The 17,820-nt window shown below is 41.0% G+C and overlaps 1 protein-coding gene across 1 annotated transcript; it reads left to right on the top strand.

Annotated features, from left to right (window-relative positions):
• Positions 1 to 1,039: 1,039 nt before the first annotated feature.
• On the top strand, positions 1,040 to 2,002 carry TAS2R40 (taste 2 receptor member 40; the record flags this gene model as incomplete). The annotated part of the gene is made up of 1 exon (XM_081287303.1): positions 1,040 to 2,002. One exon carries the CDS (start codon positions 1,040 to 1,042, stop codon positions 2,000 to 2,002), a length of 963 nt encoding a protein of 320 aa, XP_081143429.1.
• Between the last annotated feature and the right edge of the window lie 15,818 nt (positions 2,003 to 17,820).

Genomic DNA, 17,820 nt, shown 5'->3' on the forward strand with positions numbered 1-17,820 from the left:
ACTGTCCAGGGCTACACAATTCAAGATAAAACACAAGTGCAGGCAAATTTGGCCCAGGCACTTTCGCTTCTAGCTAAAACTTTGGTACTTCATACTACCTATGAGCAGCATGCTCTTTTAGCTTCATAAAAATATAGGCCAGTCCTACCCAAGATTCTGATTTAGTAGAGTTGTGATGAATCCTGGACCCATATGTCTTTTAAATTACTCCAGAGTTCACTGTGATTCACAATGAGAGGTAAGAAGTCAGAATTTTTGAGTTACAGTGTTTGTACATTTCCCAATTTCAACACCATGTTAAGAACACTGCAAAACCTTCCCAGCCTAAATCTACCTACTCCTGAGCCCAAAGTCGTGCAGAGGTTAGTCAGTTGTTTTTGGTGACACAATGAAAACAAAGGTCATGAAGATTCTCTAATCTCTAGTTCCCCCAGATAGCACCCAATGTTGGCTTCTCTGAGGTCCTTGTTGTAGCTGGCCCTTCTGGAAGACACTAAGTAAAGAGGCTCATGCGTGAGTGTATGGTAAGTTCTTATTCACACTCACAGTAATCATAGGGAAAAAAAAACCCTCTCCCATCATAAGGGAGATAAGAAAGGGGGAAGAAAGCACAGAAAAGAAGCAGTGTGCATTTTGACAGATGATTTCAGAAGTAACACAAGTCTTGTGAGACAAGTGAAAAGGCCAGGAGACCCTAAGACTCCTCACTTGGGATTCTTGTCTTGTCAGGTGAATATGGACAGAATATAAAATAAGAAGGTGCTGAGCTGAACACACATTGCAAATTCTATTTGATGAGCTTCTGAAAGCCCAAAACAAATAGGCTATTATGAATAAAGGAGATAGAACCAGTAACTAGATCCTCTCATAATTTGCATGACAAGCCTCTAACTTTCAGTCATGTGACAAGCAAATGAAGAAAAACTGGAAATAACCATTAACTAAGGGGGAAATTACAATAACACTGGGTGAGGGTCAGAAGGCTGCAGAGTAGGTACCAGTTCTTTGTGTGAAAACCTGAAAGGCAGAGTCAGAAGAAATGGTAGTGATGAATACAGATGCCACAGACAAAGACATTTGGGGGCCTAAAGTCCCCTTCATGTTGGTGATCTCTGGAATCCTGTGCGCCATTGGTGTACTTGGGAATGGCTTCATCGTGGCCATCTATGGGATTGAGTGGGTTAGGGACAAGAGACTCCCTGGTGGGGACTACCTTATGTTCATGCTGAGTTGTTCCAGGATCTTTCTACAGATTTGGATGATGCTGGACATTACTTACAGTCTAGTATTCCCAGTCATTTATAACCAAAAGACAGTGTTCATATTCTTCAAAATCGTCATGCTGTTTCTGAACTATGGCAACCTCTGGTGTGGTGCCTGGCTCAACGTCTTCTACTGTCTCAGAATTGCAAACTTTACTCAGCCTTTGTTCCTTACGATGAAGAGGAGAATCGCCGTGCTGCTGCCTCGGCTTGTGAGTCTCTCCGTGCTGGTGTCCCTGGGTTTGACCATTCTCTTCTCTAAAGACACCTTCAATGCGTATGTGAGTGTGTCCTTTCCTACCCCTTCCTCCAATTCCACTGACAACAAGTATGTCTCTGAGACCAATGTGGTCTACTTGGCTTTTTTCTATTATTTGGGAATCTTGGTTCCTCTGATCATGTGCATCCTGGCAGCCACTCTGCTGATCATCTCTCTCAAGAGACACACCTTACACATGAAAAGCAATGCCACAGGCTCTAGGGACCCCAGCATGGAGGCTCACTTGGGGGCCATTAAATCAACCAGCTTCTTTCTCATCTTCTACATCATCAATGCAGTCGTTCTGTTTATTTCCATGTCCAACATCTTTAACACCTACGACTCTGGGAATATTTTGTGCAAATGTATCCTGGCTGCCTATCCCGCTAGCCACTCAGTGCAACTGATCTTGGGCAACCCTGGGCTGAGAAGAGCCTGGAGGCGGTTTCAGCACCAAATTCATCTTTACTTTAAAGGGTAGCCCCAGTGACTGGAGCCCAGAGAGATGACAAGTTCTGGCCCAATGAGCTCTGCCTTTTCCTTGCCTAGATCTCTCTCCTCTCCCATTTTTTATCCCCCAAACCTGCTGACACTTCTTCTCAGGTAACTGAATTATTTTGTGAATATAAAGCTGAATTGAGACTCTAAGCAGAAGGAGCTAAGCAATGCAATGGTGGACTTCTGCCTAATGGGGTTTGTTGGCATCCAGCCCTCAGCTCTTCACTGTCCCCTCCTCTAAGCCGTAAGGAGTGGGCAAGCAGACCTTTCAATTCTCTTGGAACACTTTCTGTGGTGTGCTGTCCATTGAACACCATTTCATTGTCAAGGACATCTTGATCTGGATGAAAAAGTATGTGGTCAACCTACTGTAGACCACTGACTAACCCACAGAGAGGGACAAGGGGACTAGCGAAAGGGACCGCATGCAGTCCAAGACGTAGAAGAGAAACTAGAAAACTGCAGAGAAATGGGATCCAGGAAGAAAGTCTGGCCAAGACCACCAGGGTGCAGAGGCTCCAAGGAGAGTGCAGAGTGGAGAAAGAGGCTTTGGATCTGACTGAAACAGAGGCCATGCACACTGTCAGTGGAGTGACAGGGTAGCATTTGTATCCCAGGAGTTTCCAGAGATAGTGATGAGCAAGCGTGCAGAGACCAGTGATGGAGGGAAGGTGCTTGGAGACAAAGGAAAAATGAAAGATGGCAGGTGGGGAAGTGGAGGGTCAACTGAACATTTCATTTTTCCATGGAAATGTCAAAGTGAGAAGAGAGGAAAAGAAGAATGAAGGGGAAAGAAGGAAGTGAGCAGAAAGAGGCCAGAGCACGAGTGTCTACTGTGCTCAGCACCCAAGTCTGTGGCCATGAAGGGGCACCTGTGCCTCTAGCTGACTGGCTCTGGGTCACTTTGAAATAGTTGATGGGGTCAGGGCAGCTTCCCTGGGAGTGGCCATTGGAGCAGAAGGAAACTTTCTTCTTTACTGTCACTCTTCAGAATGGGGGATCACCAGCGTTGTCTCAAAGGGTCAGTCACAAAATAAGACACTCAACCCTAGATATCTTGGAACTCAAAAACTAGGAACTCTAGCTCTTCTTTTATTAGGTATCTTTACAACTCATAATTACTAAGGAAAATGTAAAAAGAAAGCTACCCTCATAACAGGCTAAGGCAGTTCCCTAAAGAAAATATGAGCTTGGGAGCAAAAAGACAAAGTTTTGAGCTCCTGAGTCCCCAAGCATGTATTTAAGAGACTTCTTTACATCCATAAATTGCAAAAATAACTCACACATACCACACACTCTCTCTCTTCTCCATTTGTCTTTCTCCCCCTGTCTCACACACATACATCCCTTTATAATTCAAATGGCCTGAGGCTTTTTAATTGGAAAGTAAAGTATTTGTGAAAACATATAGTTTTGATAGTTTTCTTAAAATGATACTTATTTATGTGACTATTTAAGGTTAGTATAGCTATTACAGTAAGACAAATTAGATTTTGAAGTTTCATTCCAATTCCTAAAGAATAGAGAAATATGCTTTTTTTTCCTAACAACACCTGCTGACAAAAGAGCATCCATCCTCACTAAGAGTATCTAATGCAGCACAGAGAAAAACAGAAAATTGGTTTGAAGTTGCCATTACTTTAATGAGACCCATGCCAAGATGAGAAAATGGATAATCCCTCTCTGCACTTATTATGAAGAAATATCATCCCATTGTTTGCAACAGCCTAAGGCATCGAAGAGAGAACTGACAAGAGCTTCAAGGACAACATTCTCATGGTCACTGCAGTCACCCTGCCTTCAGCTAGATGAAGTTCTCTCTGATTCTCTTTCTTCCTTTCTGTAAAGCCCAACTAAGTGTCCAGAAAGGGCCAGAATACTTGGTCTCCAAATTCATTGACTTTAAATAGAAGTCAGAAGTCCTAAATGAAAACAAAAATCAGATTTTTTTGGATGAAAGTTCATAACCAAATGAAAAGCCTGGCTTGCTGTGGACCTAGGATCCTTGCAGGAGACTCCCTCAACACCCAGGGAAGGTAAAGTTTCTAGCATGAAGAACGATGCTGATGAAGTCTCTCTGTACATCTGTGCGCCATGTGGACAAGCTGAGGGACTCTTGGTTGCTGAAGATGCAGTATAGAGGTCCACCTGGTGGAACTCCCACAGGTGAGGGCTAGACTGGCAGCCAGGGCTGATCTAAGGCCTGTGACTTGAGGGGCACTAGGTAAACCTCCAATCCAACATCACATTCCCCTTCTAATGATCCCAGTGTCTGATACAATTTCACTGTGATTTCTGCTTGTCTTTGAGTTTCCTCTGCATGACATCTCTTTTTCAATTTTCCCAATTGTCCTTTACTTTGGGCTACCAGGTCAGCCCACCTAAAACAAATCTTGTGTTAGGGGAGGGGAAGAGTAACCAAGGGCAGGAGTCAGAAGCAAATGATGGAGGGGAAGGAAAAAGAGACACTAAGAGAGGAACACTTCCGTTCTGACTAGGTTTTCCCAGACATTCTGGAGAGAAGAATTTTTAGGAGAGAGCTGAGAGGAATGGAAATTTCTTACCTACTGAGAAAGATTGGTTTATAGGAGCAGAATGGAGGATAGAAAGGCCGAGGAGCCAGTACTTATTGATTAGAAGCTGCAGGAGCTCTCTGCACCCCTTTCTAAACTGGGGAAGAGTTACCTAATGTCAGAGAGGGAAGAGTTTGGGGAAAATGCTCACTTCAAGCGTGCTCTGGGGAGAAGTAAGATGTTACAGACACTGACACAGTTTCTGTTGATGGAAGGAGAACAGGAGCATTCTAGAGCCTGGGATGTGGCCCAGGAAGGGCAGGTCTGGACAGGAAGTGGCAGGAAGTGGCGGCAAGGTTGGGAGAGAGAGGTTGGAGCAGAAGAAACAGTGAAAGGGAAGGCATCAGGTATTAAGTGCTGACGTCACTCTTGGCTGTTTGTCAGAAACTCTCTGCTGACACTGGTCCAGGCCTTTGGGCATTATCTCTACACACATGGAAACAAAAGGTCATACGAGAGCCTTCAAGGGGAACATTTCTGGGTGCGACCTTTACCAGTTTGGGATGTGGCATTGCCAAGGTGCTCCATCTTGGGACACTCACCTGTCAATCAACTTCCATGAGAGAAAAATAGCCTTTTTAAAATGTTCTGGTTGATCGCTCACTTGATTTTCATTTCTCTTAATAAGATGTCCTATGAATTTTCGACCTTCTCTCAGTTGCTTCAGAAGAAAACAAGAGAAAAGTGGTCTTAAAGACAATTCAAAGAGAACAAGAATCTACAACCATTATGGGTTCGTCTGTGACTTGACAGAGAGAGGGCATCGAGGGAAGAACTCTCTAAGGTGAAAGATCAATGGGAAAACCCACAGGCTCCTTGGGTAGCTGCTCCTCCCTACCCTCAACTCTATGCAGTCCCTAGGTTTGAGTCCTGGCTCTGAGTCATGGGCGTGTTATTGCATCTCCTTGAGCCTCAGTTTCTACATCTGTAAAATGAAAATCACAATGATACTAATGTCTACCTCCTAAGGTAATCTCAGCCCAAGAGATGAGTGAGCTAAAGCGTTTAGTACAGTGTCTGGCCCAGAGGAAACTGTCAATAAATGTTAGTGTTTGGACTCTAAAGGGAAGCTTAGGACATTCAAAGTAGGCCAAATGTGAAAAGGCCAGAGCCCACCCAGACTGGGCAGAGGCACACAAAGAGCTAGACTTTTATAGTCCTGTAGACTTGGTGGCAGAACATGGTCAAGAGGTCAGGGTTTAGCAAATCCTTTTTGTCAAGTGCAAGAAAGTAACATCCATTCACAAGGCTGCTGTGAGGCTGAAAGGTAACGATGTAGAAGTGTATAATAAACTACAGACCATCATACAAAGATTAGCGCATGTATTCATTCATCAACAAAAGTGGATGTGTTCATTCAAAGATTAAATCGACCAAAATTTCTCCCTCCGAGAGTACATACATAGTGTGGGGAACAGCAACTGATAAAATTACAAAGTAGAAAATATTCCAAATTTTGTGCTGTGGAGTCAGAGATGTATCTTAAACTGCAAATTCTCACATAAAAATGTTTAACCTCCAAAAAAAATTTTTTTCTTCATCCTGGTCTTTTTACTTTAGCTTCTTCATGGCGGGGAGGGGAGAACTCAGGGCAGAATCTCTTCTTCTTACTGAACAAGTCAGAAGAGGTAGGGAATGTGAGAGAAAAATTCCACTGAGCATCTTCAGAGACTCTCATTGGAGCCTGAGGATGCAAAACAGAAAAGGGTCCCATTACAGTCAGACCTCTCTAGGGAAAGCTGCCCTTTGCATCTCCTGCCTGGAGCCCTCAGGGACTGCAAATGAACCTGTGCATTATTCAAACCAGTTGCTAGATGATAGATTGATTGCAGCTGGTGGGCTTGAGTGCATCTGGGACCAAGAGTGAAACAACATTTACAGGGGAGGAGGCACCAATGAGACTCCTGGACAGATCAAGGGCCCCAAGGGCCACTGCTCTTGCCTCCCTTCTCAGTGGAATAGCCCCTCATACTCATACTCTGCTCATATGCAGTGAGAATAATTTGCTCACCTTTGGATTCAAAGGCCCAGAAAATGCCTTGGTAAATCAGTCCAGTCCCTTGGAGGTCGGGTCTGCACAGGGCTCTGGGGCCTCCTCCCAACTTTTCCTCGCAGCCTTAATCTGCTCCCCAGGAACAATGGAATATCTGTCAGAGGGATTCTGCAGGGGTGTGGATGAGGGAGGCTGGATTTTGTATCCTTTGCCAAGGTTGGAGTTAAGTGGAGCCATGTCTTACCCCCTCAACCAACCCCTGCCCTTCTTGGACACATCAAGATGGCCCACTCCGCTGCAGTAGCTCCACAGGGAAAAGTGGATGAGTATTTCTCTGCCTTTGTTGAATGTGTGACAATAGCAACAGGAGATGGCTAAGCCCAATGTAACCAGGGCCATAAGGTGATGCGGTACAAGACAAGAAAAGCCACATGACTGTTCCGGCTCTGACTGAGGTTTCTTGGAGAAGACAAAACAACGCTCTGGCCAGTCAGTGCCCAAAGCACTTTGATGAATGAGCCTTAAAGTCCCAGCAGCCCAAGATCTGCTCTACAGGCTGCCTTGTGCATCCTTCGGACAAAAAGAAACTGTTCTCTATCTCCTTGGAAGACTGTCTGTCTCAGCTTTTCGAGTCTCCACAGCCTTAGCCCAGGACCTTGCTCAGCACAGCATAACAAATGCCAAGGGAGATTAATACATTAATTAAGATCACAAGATTAGCAAATTGGCTAAAATGATTTTCTCTGGAGTATATTAAGTCAGATATGTATTTGTGTTTGATATTTATGTGTTTTGATTAAGATTTCTTGGATGTTTTGTGAAATGTCATAATAAAAGCTATCTCCAAAGAGTAAGAGATTGTTTTAACCTTTTCCTTAACTAACAATTAAAAAAAGTTAACAATTAGAATGCCTTTGCCTTCACATTTTACCTTTTGTGGACTTTTTTATTTTTATTTTTTAAATTTTTTAGTTGTATCTGGATACAATACCTTTATTTTATTTATTTATTATTTTTATGTGGTGCTGAGAATCGAACCCAGAACCCCACATGCGCTAGACAAGTGCTCTACCGCTGAGCCGCAACACCAGCCCTCATGGGTTTTTTAAACAATTCATTCTTCTGCCTGTATTCTAATATCCAAGAATATGAATTCAATTTATATATTTGGCATTTTTCATAGTAACTGCACTGGATAGCATAAATTTTTGTTTCCATTTTTTGTTTTGTTTTGATTTTGGTTTTAATGGCTAAGTCAGACAAAGTCCTGATCTGAAGAAGTTGGTTCTACGTCCTAGTAAACCCCTCTGTGCTGGACCACCCAGGACAGTTGGTCACCCTGGCACCACTCAGATAACTGAAGCTATGTTCAGATTCAAGTATGACCTTTCAACTGCAACTATGAACTTCATCCCAGATCCATTTTTTTTAAGAGCAGGAGACATGTACACACACAAAAACATTTGGACTATACACCCACACTTGCACACTCACCCACACTCACATACACACCACCTGCTCAAAATCTTCTGAAGACTTCCCACTATCATAGACCTTCCCACTAGCATGCAAAGCCCTCCACATGCATTCTGGTCTACCTTTGCTGACAGTTCTTGATTTTTTATTTTATCCACTCGGCTGAATATAATCATTTTTTTTCTCTCTTTTAAGCTTGGAAATTTTCAAATACACACAAAACAAAAGAAATAGTGCACTGATCCCTATGTATCTGTTACTCAGCTTAACACCCATCAACACTTAGCCAGTACTAAGTACTTAAGGCTTTCTAGAAGGGTTAGTATATGTTTCAAATATTTCTAGTAGCTCTAGCCCAAAAGGTTTTGTGGCTTCTTTTGCTTCCAGTTAAATTTTAGTTCCTATCACAGTTAATTAGACTCTGAGATTCGTCTTTGAAACACACACTATCTGATATGTACCATCTTTGTGATGGAAAGATCTATACATTTCCCCAAATTCAGCAATGTCTTAAATGTGGATCATTTGGTTGCAAAAAAAAAAAAAATAGAAATCAATGCAGAGCAGCAAAAGCGTGGATTACCAATGTCATTCCGAGGATTTCATGGAACCTCATCCAGGAAATTTCAGGAAATAAGACTGAGATTCATGAAAACTGGACAACCATCAGAGAGTCTCCTCCTCTCCTCTCCCCTCCCCCTTTTCTTTTCTTCCTCCTTCTCCCTTCTCTCCATCAACTCTCTCACTTAGCTGTTTTCTGCATCTCTCGGCACATCTGTTCTGGGATCCTCTCTTCAAACCACCTTTCATTGGAAAGATGTTCATTAGCCTCATGATTGCTTATATTTCCCTCTTGCCTTTAGTTTGAGACTTTCCAATGTGTAGAGTTTTCTGATTTCCACTGTGTAAATAATTCTACCATGTCGGAATTCAAACTACCCACACGACACTGCTGATTAGGGAACTGGAAGAAAGCACACCAGCCATCTCTCTCTAGATGGTCAGAGTCAACTCCAACACACCACTGTCTCTTTTCCAGACACAATGGCAAAAACCTTGAACATATTTATTCTAGAGCTACACTGTCTAGATTTCAACAATCTAAGTCACAGATCATAGCTCTGTGATCTTGGCAAGTTGCCTAACTCTTCTAAGTCTAAACTTCCTCATTTTTAAAATAGGGATAATAATAAACAATGTTTTACAGGGTAATGGTAATGCGAAAAATTCTTAGAATAGTGCCCTGCAATTAGGAAGTGTTATAAAATGCATCCTATTATTCAGGACTGAGGAGCCAGTGGTAGTGTTTGGGCTCACAGCCACTAGATGGCGCCCACCTCTGAACTATTGTTGAACTGATTTATGATCTTTTCTGTAGAGGTATCAGCAACTCAACTTTTTAACAAACCACAATTTGATTATATGAATTAACTCACAACATTTTTCCCTCTGTAAGAATTTCCCTGTGAAAATTTTTATGTTTTCCTTTTAAATTCCACTGAGAACAAAGCTATTGGCCCTTTTGTTGTTGTTGTTCTTTTTAGTTACACATGACAGTAGAATGTATTTTGACATATCACACATGCATGGAGTATAACTTCCCGTTCTTGTGGTTGTACATGATGTGGAGCTACAGTGGTCATGTATTCATAAATGAACATAGGAAAGTTATGTGCTACTGGCCCTTTCATGGGGCCACTTCTAAATCTCTAAGCAAAAGCTATTTTCAATCAAAAATCACTGGTCTCCTTGAGTTAAATTAAAACCAAAGCCACATTCATTCCTCAAGGGGTTCACTTCCTGGCTTTGCTCTCCTCCTCTGGTTCCCCTTCCTCAAAAAAAAAACAAGATGGCTTCAATGCTGATTTGCATTATTACATTTCTCACTAGCCACTGAAAGGAGATCATCAATCAGTTCAACAATAGTCCAATTCTATAAATATTTATTAAGCAACTGTATGTCTGAGATATAATGTTGGATACAGGCATAGAGGACATAAAGGCAAATAAGAATCATAAAGAAGCAAGGGATTTCCTATCGAAAAATCCACTCAATCTTCCTAGAAATAAAATATATACTTTTTGATGAACCCACAACCTACTCTAAAACTTATGTAGAATAGAAGTTCTTGAATAGTGAATATCACTACCAGATATTAAGATACAGTAAGTTATAAACAAAGATAACAAGAAAGTAGATATACAGACTGACTCACTTATCCATGAGAACTGAAGATATGTCGCACATAAAAGTGGATAAAGGACAAATTGCTAAGTGGGACTGAGCACTGGGGCTCACTATTTAGAAAGAGACCAAGCTGGATCTCATCCTTGAACTTTATGCAGAGGTAAATCCAAATAGATAAAAGATCTAAATGTAAAGAACAAAGTTATAAACTAATAGAAGAAAACATAAATAACTTTGTAACCAAGGGGTTGGGAATGACTTACTATACCAAATCCCAAAAGTGGACTGGGATTGTGGATCAGTGATGGAGTGCTTGCCTAGCACATGTGAGGCACTGGGTTTGATCCTCATCGACACATAAAAATTAATTAATTAATTAATTTAAAGTATCGTGTCAATCTACAACTTAAAAAAATAAAAAACAAAAACAAAAGCAAAACAAAATAAAAATCCTAAAAGTGCTCATCATAAGGCAAAGACTGGATTTCCATTCAGTGAAAGGCCAGGAAGAAGACATAATGATATCTGAACTCTATGAAACCACCAGCTAGGCTATACGAGGAAAATTGGGTGGGGGGGGGGGTGCGTGCACACACACACACACAAGTAGGCAGAGGAAACCCAGTTGACCAGCAAACAGAAGAAGTGTTCATACCTACTTGTAACCAGAAATATGCAAATTAAAACAACAATAAGATACAATCATCACCTTTTATCCAGGGTTTCATTTTCTAAAGTTTCATTACTCCCAGTCAAGGGTGAGAAAAGTATGGTAAGAGATGCTGAGAGAGACAGAATGTTCACATAACTTTTATTATGGTATATTTTTATAATTATTCTATTTCATCATCACTTATGGTTGCTAATCTCAAAATGCATCTAAATTGTAAGTTAAACTTTATCATAGATATGTCCATTAGGAAAAAGAATAGTATATATAAGGCTCAGGACTATTTGCAGTTTCAGACGCCCATTTGGGAGTCCTGGTATATATCCTCTGTGGATGAGAAGGGACTATTGTACCATTTTACATTCCTCAGAATAGCCAGAAATTACCAAGTGTTGGTGAGAATGGGAAGAAAGGAAAACCTTGGTGTTTCTGACCAGAGTGCCACACAGTACCATAGTTCTGGCAGCAACTTATCAGCACTGGTGAAATAATTTATTCACATAGATCTTAACTCAGAGATCCACTCCTGAATGCGCTCCCAGAAGAAAATCCAGCACAGGTTCGTGAGGGGATCTCCTTGCATTGTTCTTTGTGGAGGAAGTGAGTTGAAGCTCATGGCCAGGATAAAATAGGACATAACAGTCAGAAACAGTGAGCTAAATGTGTCAATAGCAATGAAGTGAAAGTGTTAAGTGAAAAACACAAGAGGCAGAACAAGACCTGCAGTCCAGTGCCATCTGTATTTACCGAAAGCTTCTCACAATGCATTTTAGGAAGTAATGATCATGCCCAAGGTTGTCACCAATCACATGCAACAGCATCTATGTCATGGTACAGCATAGAAGGTAGAAGTGTGGCTTCCAGAGAAGGACCACTTGAATTCAAATCCTGGCCCTGCCAACTCACTCTGTCACCATGTACAAATTCCTTAACCTCTCTATAAATCAGTTCCATTGACTGAAAAATGGGAGTTAATCATGACAACTACTTTATGGGACCCTTGAAGGACCGACTGAGCTAATATAAGGTGCTTAAACTATGCCTGTGTCTTTGTTGTTATTGATAATAATATAAGGGGGGGATATCACAGTGTAAAGAAAAAGATTTTTAAAAGGGTACGGACCTGTATCATACGAGCTGTGAATTAAAGGGAATGAATAACCAAACTCTGTACCACAGGTCAATAACACACATACCTGTCATCCTCCCTACCCAAGTTTATAGTAGAGTGGAGGATGCTGACAATTTCAGTATAATATGGTAAGGCCTGTCATAAGAGAAGGCACAGATGGCAAGAAAACACTAGAGAGGGCCCTACAGCTAGCCTGGAGACTCACAAAGGCATTCTGGAGAGCAAGAATCTTGGAAGCAGCTTGATTCACAGCTTAAGATTTGGAGCCTGAATCAGGATCCCAGTTGTCTTCCTAGCCTGTGTAATTTGTGGCAAGTTATACTCTCAGAGTCTGGATACCTAAAAAACACCCAGGCCCTAAGAATATACAACTGAAACTCAAAGACCCCAGTGGGGCCTCTGCAGGTAACCTTACCCTTGCCTGAGCCTTCTCTGCAGGTAGCCCTGTCTCTGCAAAAGCAATTCCCCTGCATATCATCCATGGGTCATGTGAAAGTTGAGCCAAAGGCCTGAAAATGTATTTCCTGGCTGCTTTGTTCAGAACCTGGAGAGTGGAGCTGCCTCACTCTTCTGCAATCCTCAGCAAAATGAGGATGTGAGCATGGTAATCAGCTCAAATCTTGAAAGCAGAAGGTGGCTGATGCAACCTTTAAAATCATGAGGAGGTAATTACCAGCCAGAGGCAAAATGTCCTTTGAGCAACTGGTTCATGGGCCCCTGACAGTCAGCCCACATGCTGTCCTTGGCATGAGCACCACAGGCCACCAGCTGCTGCATTGGAAAGAAACCACACTAAGTCAGCACCTAGAATGTTATTTATTTTGCCCCAAGAAGATTGTTCTTGATCCGAGAAGGGGGATTTGATCACTGGAGAGTGATCAAATGGAAAACACTTGCAGGTTTGTTCATTTTCCTCCTGGAAAGAGCATGAAAATAAAAATTCTCAAGTGGCCTGAAATTTGCGTAGGAATCAACATTGGGACCAAAGAAGAAAACAAACACAGCAGGAATTCCTACAGGCACAATCCCCACCCTCAAGACAGAACTGAATGACATATTCTTTAACACTTCTGAAATCAAGATGAGATGAGGGAAGAAGACAAGGTTTGTTCTTAGAAATTGAAAATTCCAAACAAAGGAAGTGGTCACCAAAGTTTTGTGTTAAATCGGCAGAGGTTGAATCAGGATCTCAAAGATTCAGTTCACACCCTCACCACTCACAGGCTCTAAGTTTTCATAATTTCCCCATCCATACAGTGGAGATGATGGTGATGCTAACTATCTGAACAGCGACTTTGGAGAAGTCTATCCTTTTGGTTTTTTTTTAATTAAGACAAACCTATCATCAAATCTGCTTGCTAATCCCACTCCTAGGTATCTATCCAGAAAAATACAAACATATGCCCACACCGAGATTTGTATGCAAATATTCACAGCATTGTTCATAATGGTCAATAACTAGAACACTAAAACGTCCATCCACTGGCTAGTAAATGAATAAAATGTGGTCCATTAATACAATGGGATATTTTTCACCAATAAAATGTAAATAAATAAATAAATAACAACTGGTATATGCTTCCACACTGATGAATTTCAAAAGCAATATTGCTAAGTGAAAGAAGCCAGATGCAAAAGATTGTATATTTATGTGAAATTTAATATATGAAATTTAAATATATTTATATGAAATGGCTACAAAAGGCAAATCTATAGAAACAGCAAATCAGTGATTTCCTGGGGCTGGGGCTGGGAGTGGGATTAAATGCAAGCTGGCACAGGGGACTTGGGGGATGATGGAAATATCCTAAGATTAAATTGTGGTGAAGGCTGCACAAATGTATCAGTATACTAAAATCCATTGAATGGTACACCTACAATGGAAGTGTTTACAGTAAATAAATACAGCTGCTAAAGGGCTGGACATGTAGCTCAGTGATAGAGCACTTTTCTAGCATGTATGAGACCCTAGGCTCCATACCCAGCACCACAATAAAGAAATAAAGCTGCTGACAAAAAGTAGTACCTATCTCATAAACTTGTTATTTACAAAGCACTTGGAACAGTATCTTAAATGTAGCAAACTCTGTGTATGTTTGCTAAATTTAAAAAAAATATATATTTGTGGTGGTGTGATTCATCACAGGAATACATTACTAACAAACAGTTCCTGTATGTTTTTCTGCTCCACAGGAAGCACTTCTAACAACTTAAGCAATGGAATTCCTTCTTTTCTGTGAAATGTTTATAAAATCACGAAGCTTGAGGTCATTCAACCAGAGACTCTGTCACATGACCACCCTTTACCTGCCCGGGTCCAGCCTCATCTCCTGTACTGCCCTCTCCAAGTCCTGCAGCTGAAGAGCCCTTGTCAGTTCCTCCAGACCCCAGAAATGGGTTTTTGCACATGTTGCTGGCTCTATGTGGAATGTTCACCTGCTCCCCCAACCACATACACACTCTTTCTGTCATGGATGTTTGTGTCCCCTGCCCCAAATTTTGTTATGTTGAAATCCTCATTCCTCAGGTGCTGGCATCGGGAAGTGAGGGCTTTGGGAGGTGACTGGGCCATGAGGACCTCTCAGGAATGGGATGATTGTGATTAAAAGACCCTGGAGAGCTTCCTTTTCCCTTCCTCCATGTGAGAACAAAATGAGAACTGGAAAGCAGGTTCTCACTGGACACCAAATCTGCTGGTGTCTTGATCTTGAATTCCCAACCTCTAGAACTATAAAAAAATAAGTTTTGTAATTTGTAACTTTCCAGTCTATACTATCCTATATTTGCAGCACACCTAACTTACATTCAACGGTCTATCTCCCACCTATCATTCAACTCTTTGTTTGGTCACTTTCCCTGGGGAGCTGTTCCTGGGTTTATTGTCGTTGTCTTAAACCCTCTCTTCAATACACACACACACTTTATATTGAATTTGCCAACCAACTTAGAAAAAAAATTTTTTTATTTATTGTTTTTATGTATGCATGATAGTAGAGTGTATTTTGGCATATTATACATATGTGGAGTATAACTTATCCTAAATAGGATCCCATTCTTGTAGCTATACATGATGAGGAGTTACACTGGTCATGTATTCATATACATAGGAAAGTCATGACTGATTCATTCTACTGTCTTTCCTAATCCCATCCCCCCTTCCTTTCATTCCCCTTTGTCTAATCCAATGAACTTCTGTTCCCCTGCCCCACTGTGTGTTAGAATCCACATAGCAGAGAGAGAACATTTAGCCTTTGGTTTGGGAGGATTGATTTATTTCACTTAGCATGATAGTCTCCAGTTCCATCCATTTACCAGCAAATGCCATAATTTCATTCTTTTTATGGCTATATAATAATCCATTGTGTATATATACCACATTTTTTTTATTCATTCTTTTGTTGAAGGGCACCTAGGTTGGTTCCATAGCTTAGCTATTGTGAATTGAGCTGCTATAAACATTGATATGGCTGCACCACTGTATATTAAAAACCAGTAAATGGGATGGTATCAAACTAAAAAACTTCTTCACAGCAAAGGAAATAATCAAGAACTGAGAGAGCCTACAAAATGGGAGAAAATCTTTGCCATCTGCACCTCAGAAAGAGCATTAATCAACAGGATATACAAAGAACTCAAAAAACTTAACATCAAAAAACAAATGATCCAATCAATAAATGGGCAAAGGAACTTAACAGACACTTCACAGAAGAAGAAACATGATTGGTCATCAAATATATGAAAAAATGTTCAACATCTCTAGCAATCAGAAATGCAAATTAAACTACACTGAGATTCCATCTCACTCCAGTCGGAATGGCAATTATCAAGAATACAAGTAACAGGCTGGGGATGTAGCTCAGTTGGTAGAGTGCTTGCCTAGCATGTACAAGGCCCTGGGTTCAATCCCCAGCACCACAAAATAAAAAGAAAAAAAAAATACAAGTAACAATAAATATTGGTGTGGATGTGAGGGGAAAAGTACACTAATACATTGCTGTTGAGACTGCAAACTGGTGCAACCACTCTGGAAAGCAATATGGAGATTCAAAAAAAAAAAAAAAAAAAACAAAACTTGGAATGGAACCACCATTTGACCCAGTTATCCTATTCTTTGTTTTATATCTAAAGGACTAAAATGAGCAACGTTTTTTTGTTGTTTTTTCACTCCCACATCAAATAATTAGCCAGGTGCTTATATTCCTCAGCACTCAGAATACTACCTCTCAATAGTGCTAAGCTAGTTACCATACTTTGAGCACAGGGACCTTTGGAAGACATTCCAGATACAAATTATAACATATTTCATATAGAAGTAGAGATTGGCTTTTTGGATTCTGATAGGCTGTAGTTATGTGCTAATGAATACACGAGAAGCTGTATTTTTACTGTGTGTGCTCTAATTTCTAAATTAGTAATGTTCAAAATAGTTTTAATAAAGTTAAATAAGATTTTTTTAAATGCTGTTTCAATGCAGTACATGAAATTCCAATTTAAGACATGACATGTTTGCTGATAAAAATAGGACAGATCATTCCCCATCGTCCCTATAATTACTGTGGGATAATGAGTGAGTCTTCCTCATCCCCTACCAGTCTCTCTGTTACACACTCAGAAGAATGTAAAAATTCCCTTCATTTTTTTGCTGCTCATTTAGTGAGCTTTTCAATGATCTTATGATCAAAGATACCAGGTTCTTGACACACAGAGTTTCAACTCTGCAATTTATATTCTCAAAATCTGCTGGGGTCTTCTGGAAGCTGTAATTATATTTTCTTTCCCAGGCCACTTAGGTGGGCTAATTGGGCCTGCAGAGTCCTCCTTCTCTTATCCATAGTTTCATTTTCTAGAGTTTCATTTCTGCCGTAGTCTAGCGGTGTCCAAAAATACTAAGGGGAAAATCTAGAAACAAATAAAATTCATAAGTTTTATATTGCCAGGCTTTCTGAGTAGCTTGATAAAATCATGCACCTTTCACACTTTGATGTGAATCATTCCTTTCTTTGTCCATGGTATCCCCACTGTATATATCACCCACCTCTTGGTCACTTAGCCATCTAGGTTGTAGTACTGAAGTGCTTAAGTTCAAGTAATACTTATTTTACTTAATAATGGTTCCAAAGTGCATACTTTTAGTGCAGTATTTTGTTGTGATTATTCTATTATTGCTGCTAATTTCTGTGCCTAAGTTACAAATTAAAATCATAATTATGTTTGTACAGGAAAAAACAGATAGGTTTTGGTACTCTATCCCATTTAAAAGCACACAGTGACCTTCAATCTGCACCTTCGATTTCAGTTATTTCCCTGGGGATCTTAAATGTATTGGGAGGGTGGATAAGAGAGGACTATTATGTTGTCAATTATGTTCTAGCCATTGTACTAATTTTTGATAAAGGCAACACAAGAAAATGTTCATGCAACTGCCATGTAACAATATACAGCTAACATTCATTGGCATGCCTTCATTTCTCACAACTCTTAAGTCATTAAGTAGATCCCATTTGCTGGAGGAATGAGGTTCTGAGGAGTCTAGTGGTTTGCTAAAGGAGCACAGGTAACTGGGCAACCCCACAAACGTCTCACACCACCCTCTGCGTCCCAGACTCCACCTCATACCGGGGCGGAGACTGCAGGTGCCAGCCTCACCCCTCTCAATCCTCGCGCGGGTCTTCTTCGGGTGAACTCTGCACGAAGCCGGGGCGAAATCCTTCGCGATTCGCCCCATTGGGCCCCTGGAACATCTCTCCACCGCGGTGGGCGGGTCGAAGG

This window comes from Spermophilus citellus, assembly GCF_964194105.1.
Source record: "Spermophilus citellus genome assembly, chromosome: 3".
Lineage (NCBI taxonomy): Eukaryota > Metazoa > Chordata > Mammalia > Rodentia > Sciuridae > Spermophilus > Spermophilus citellus.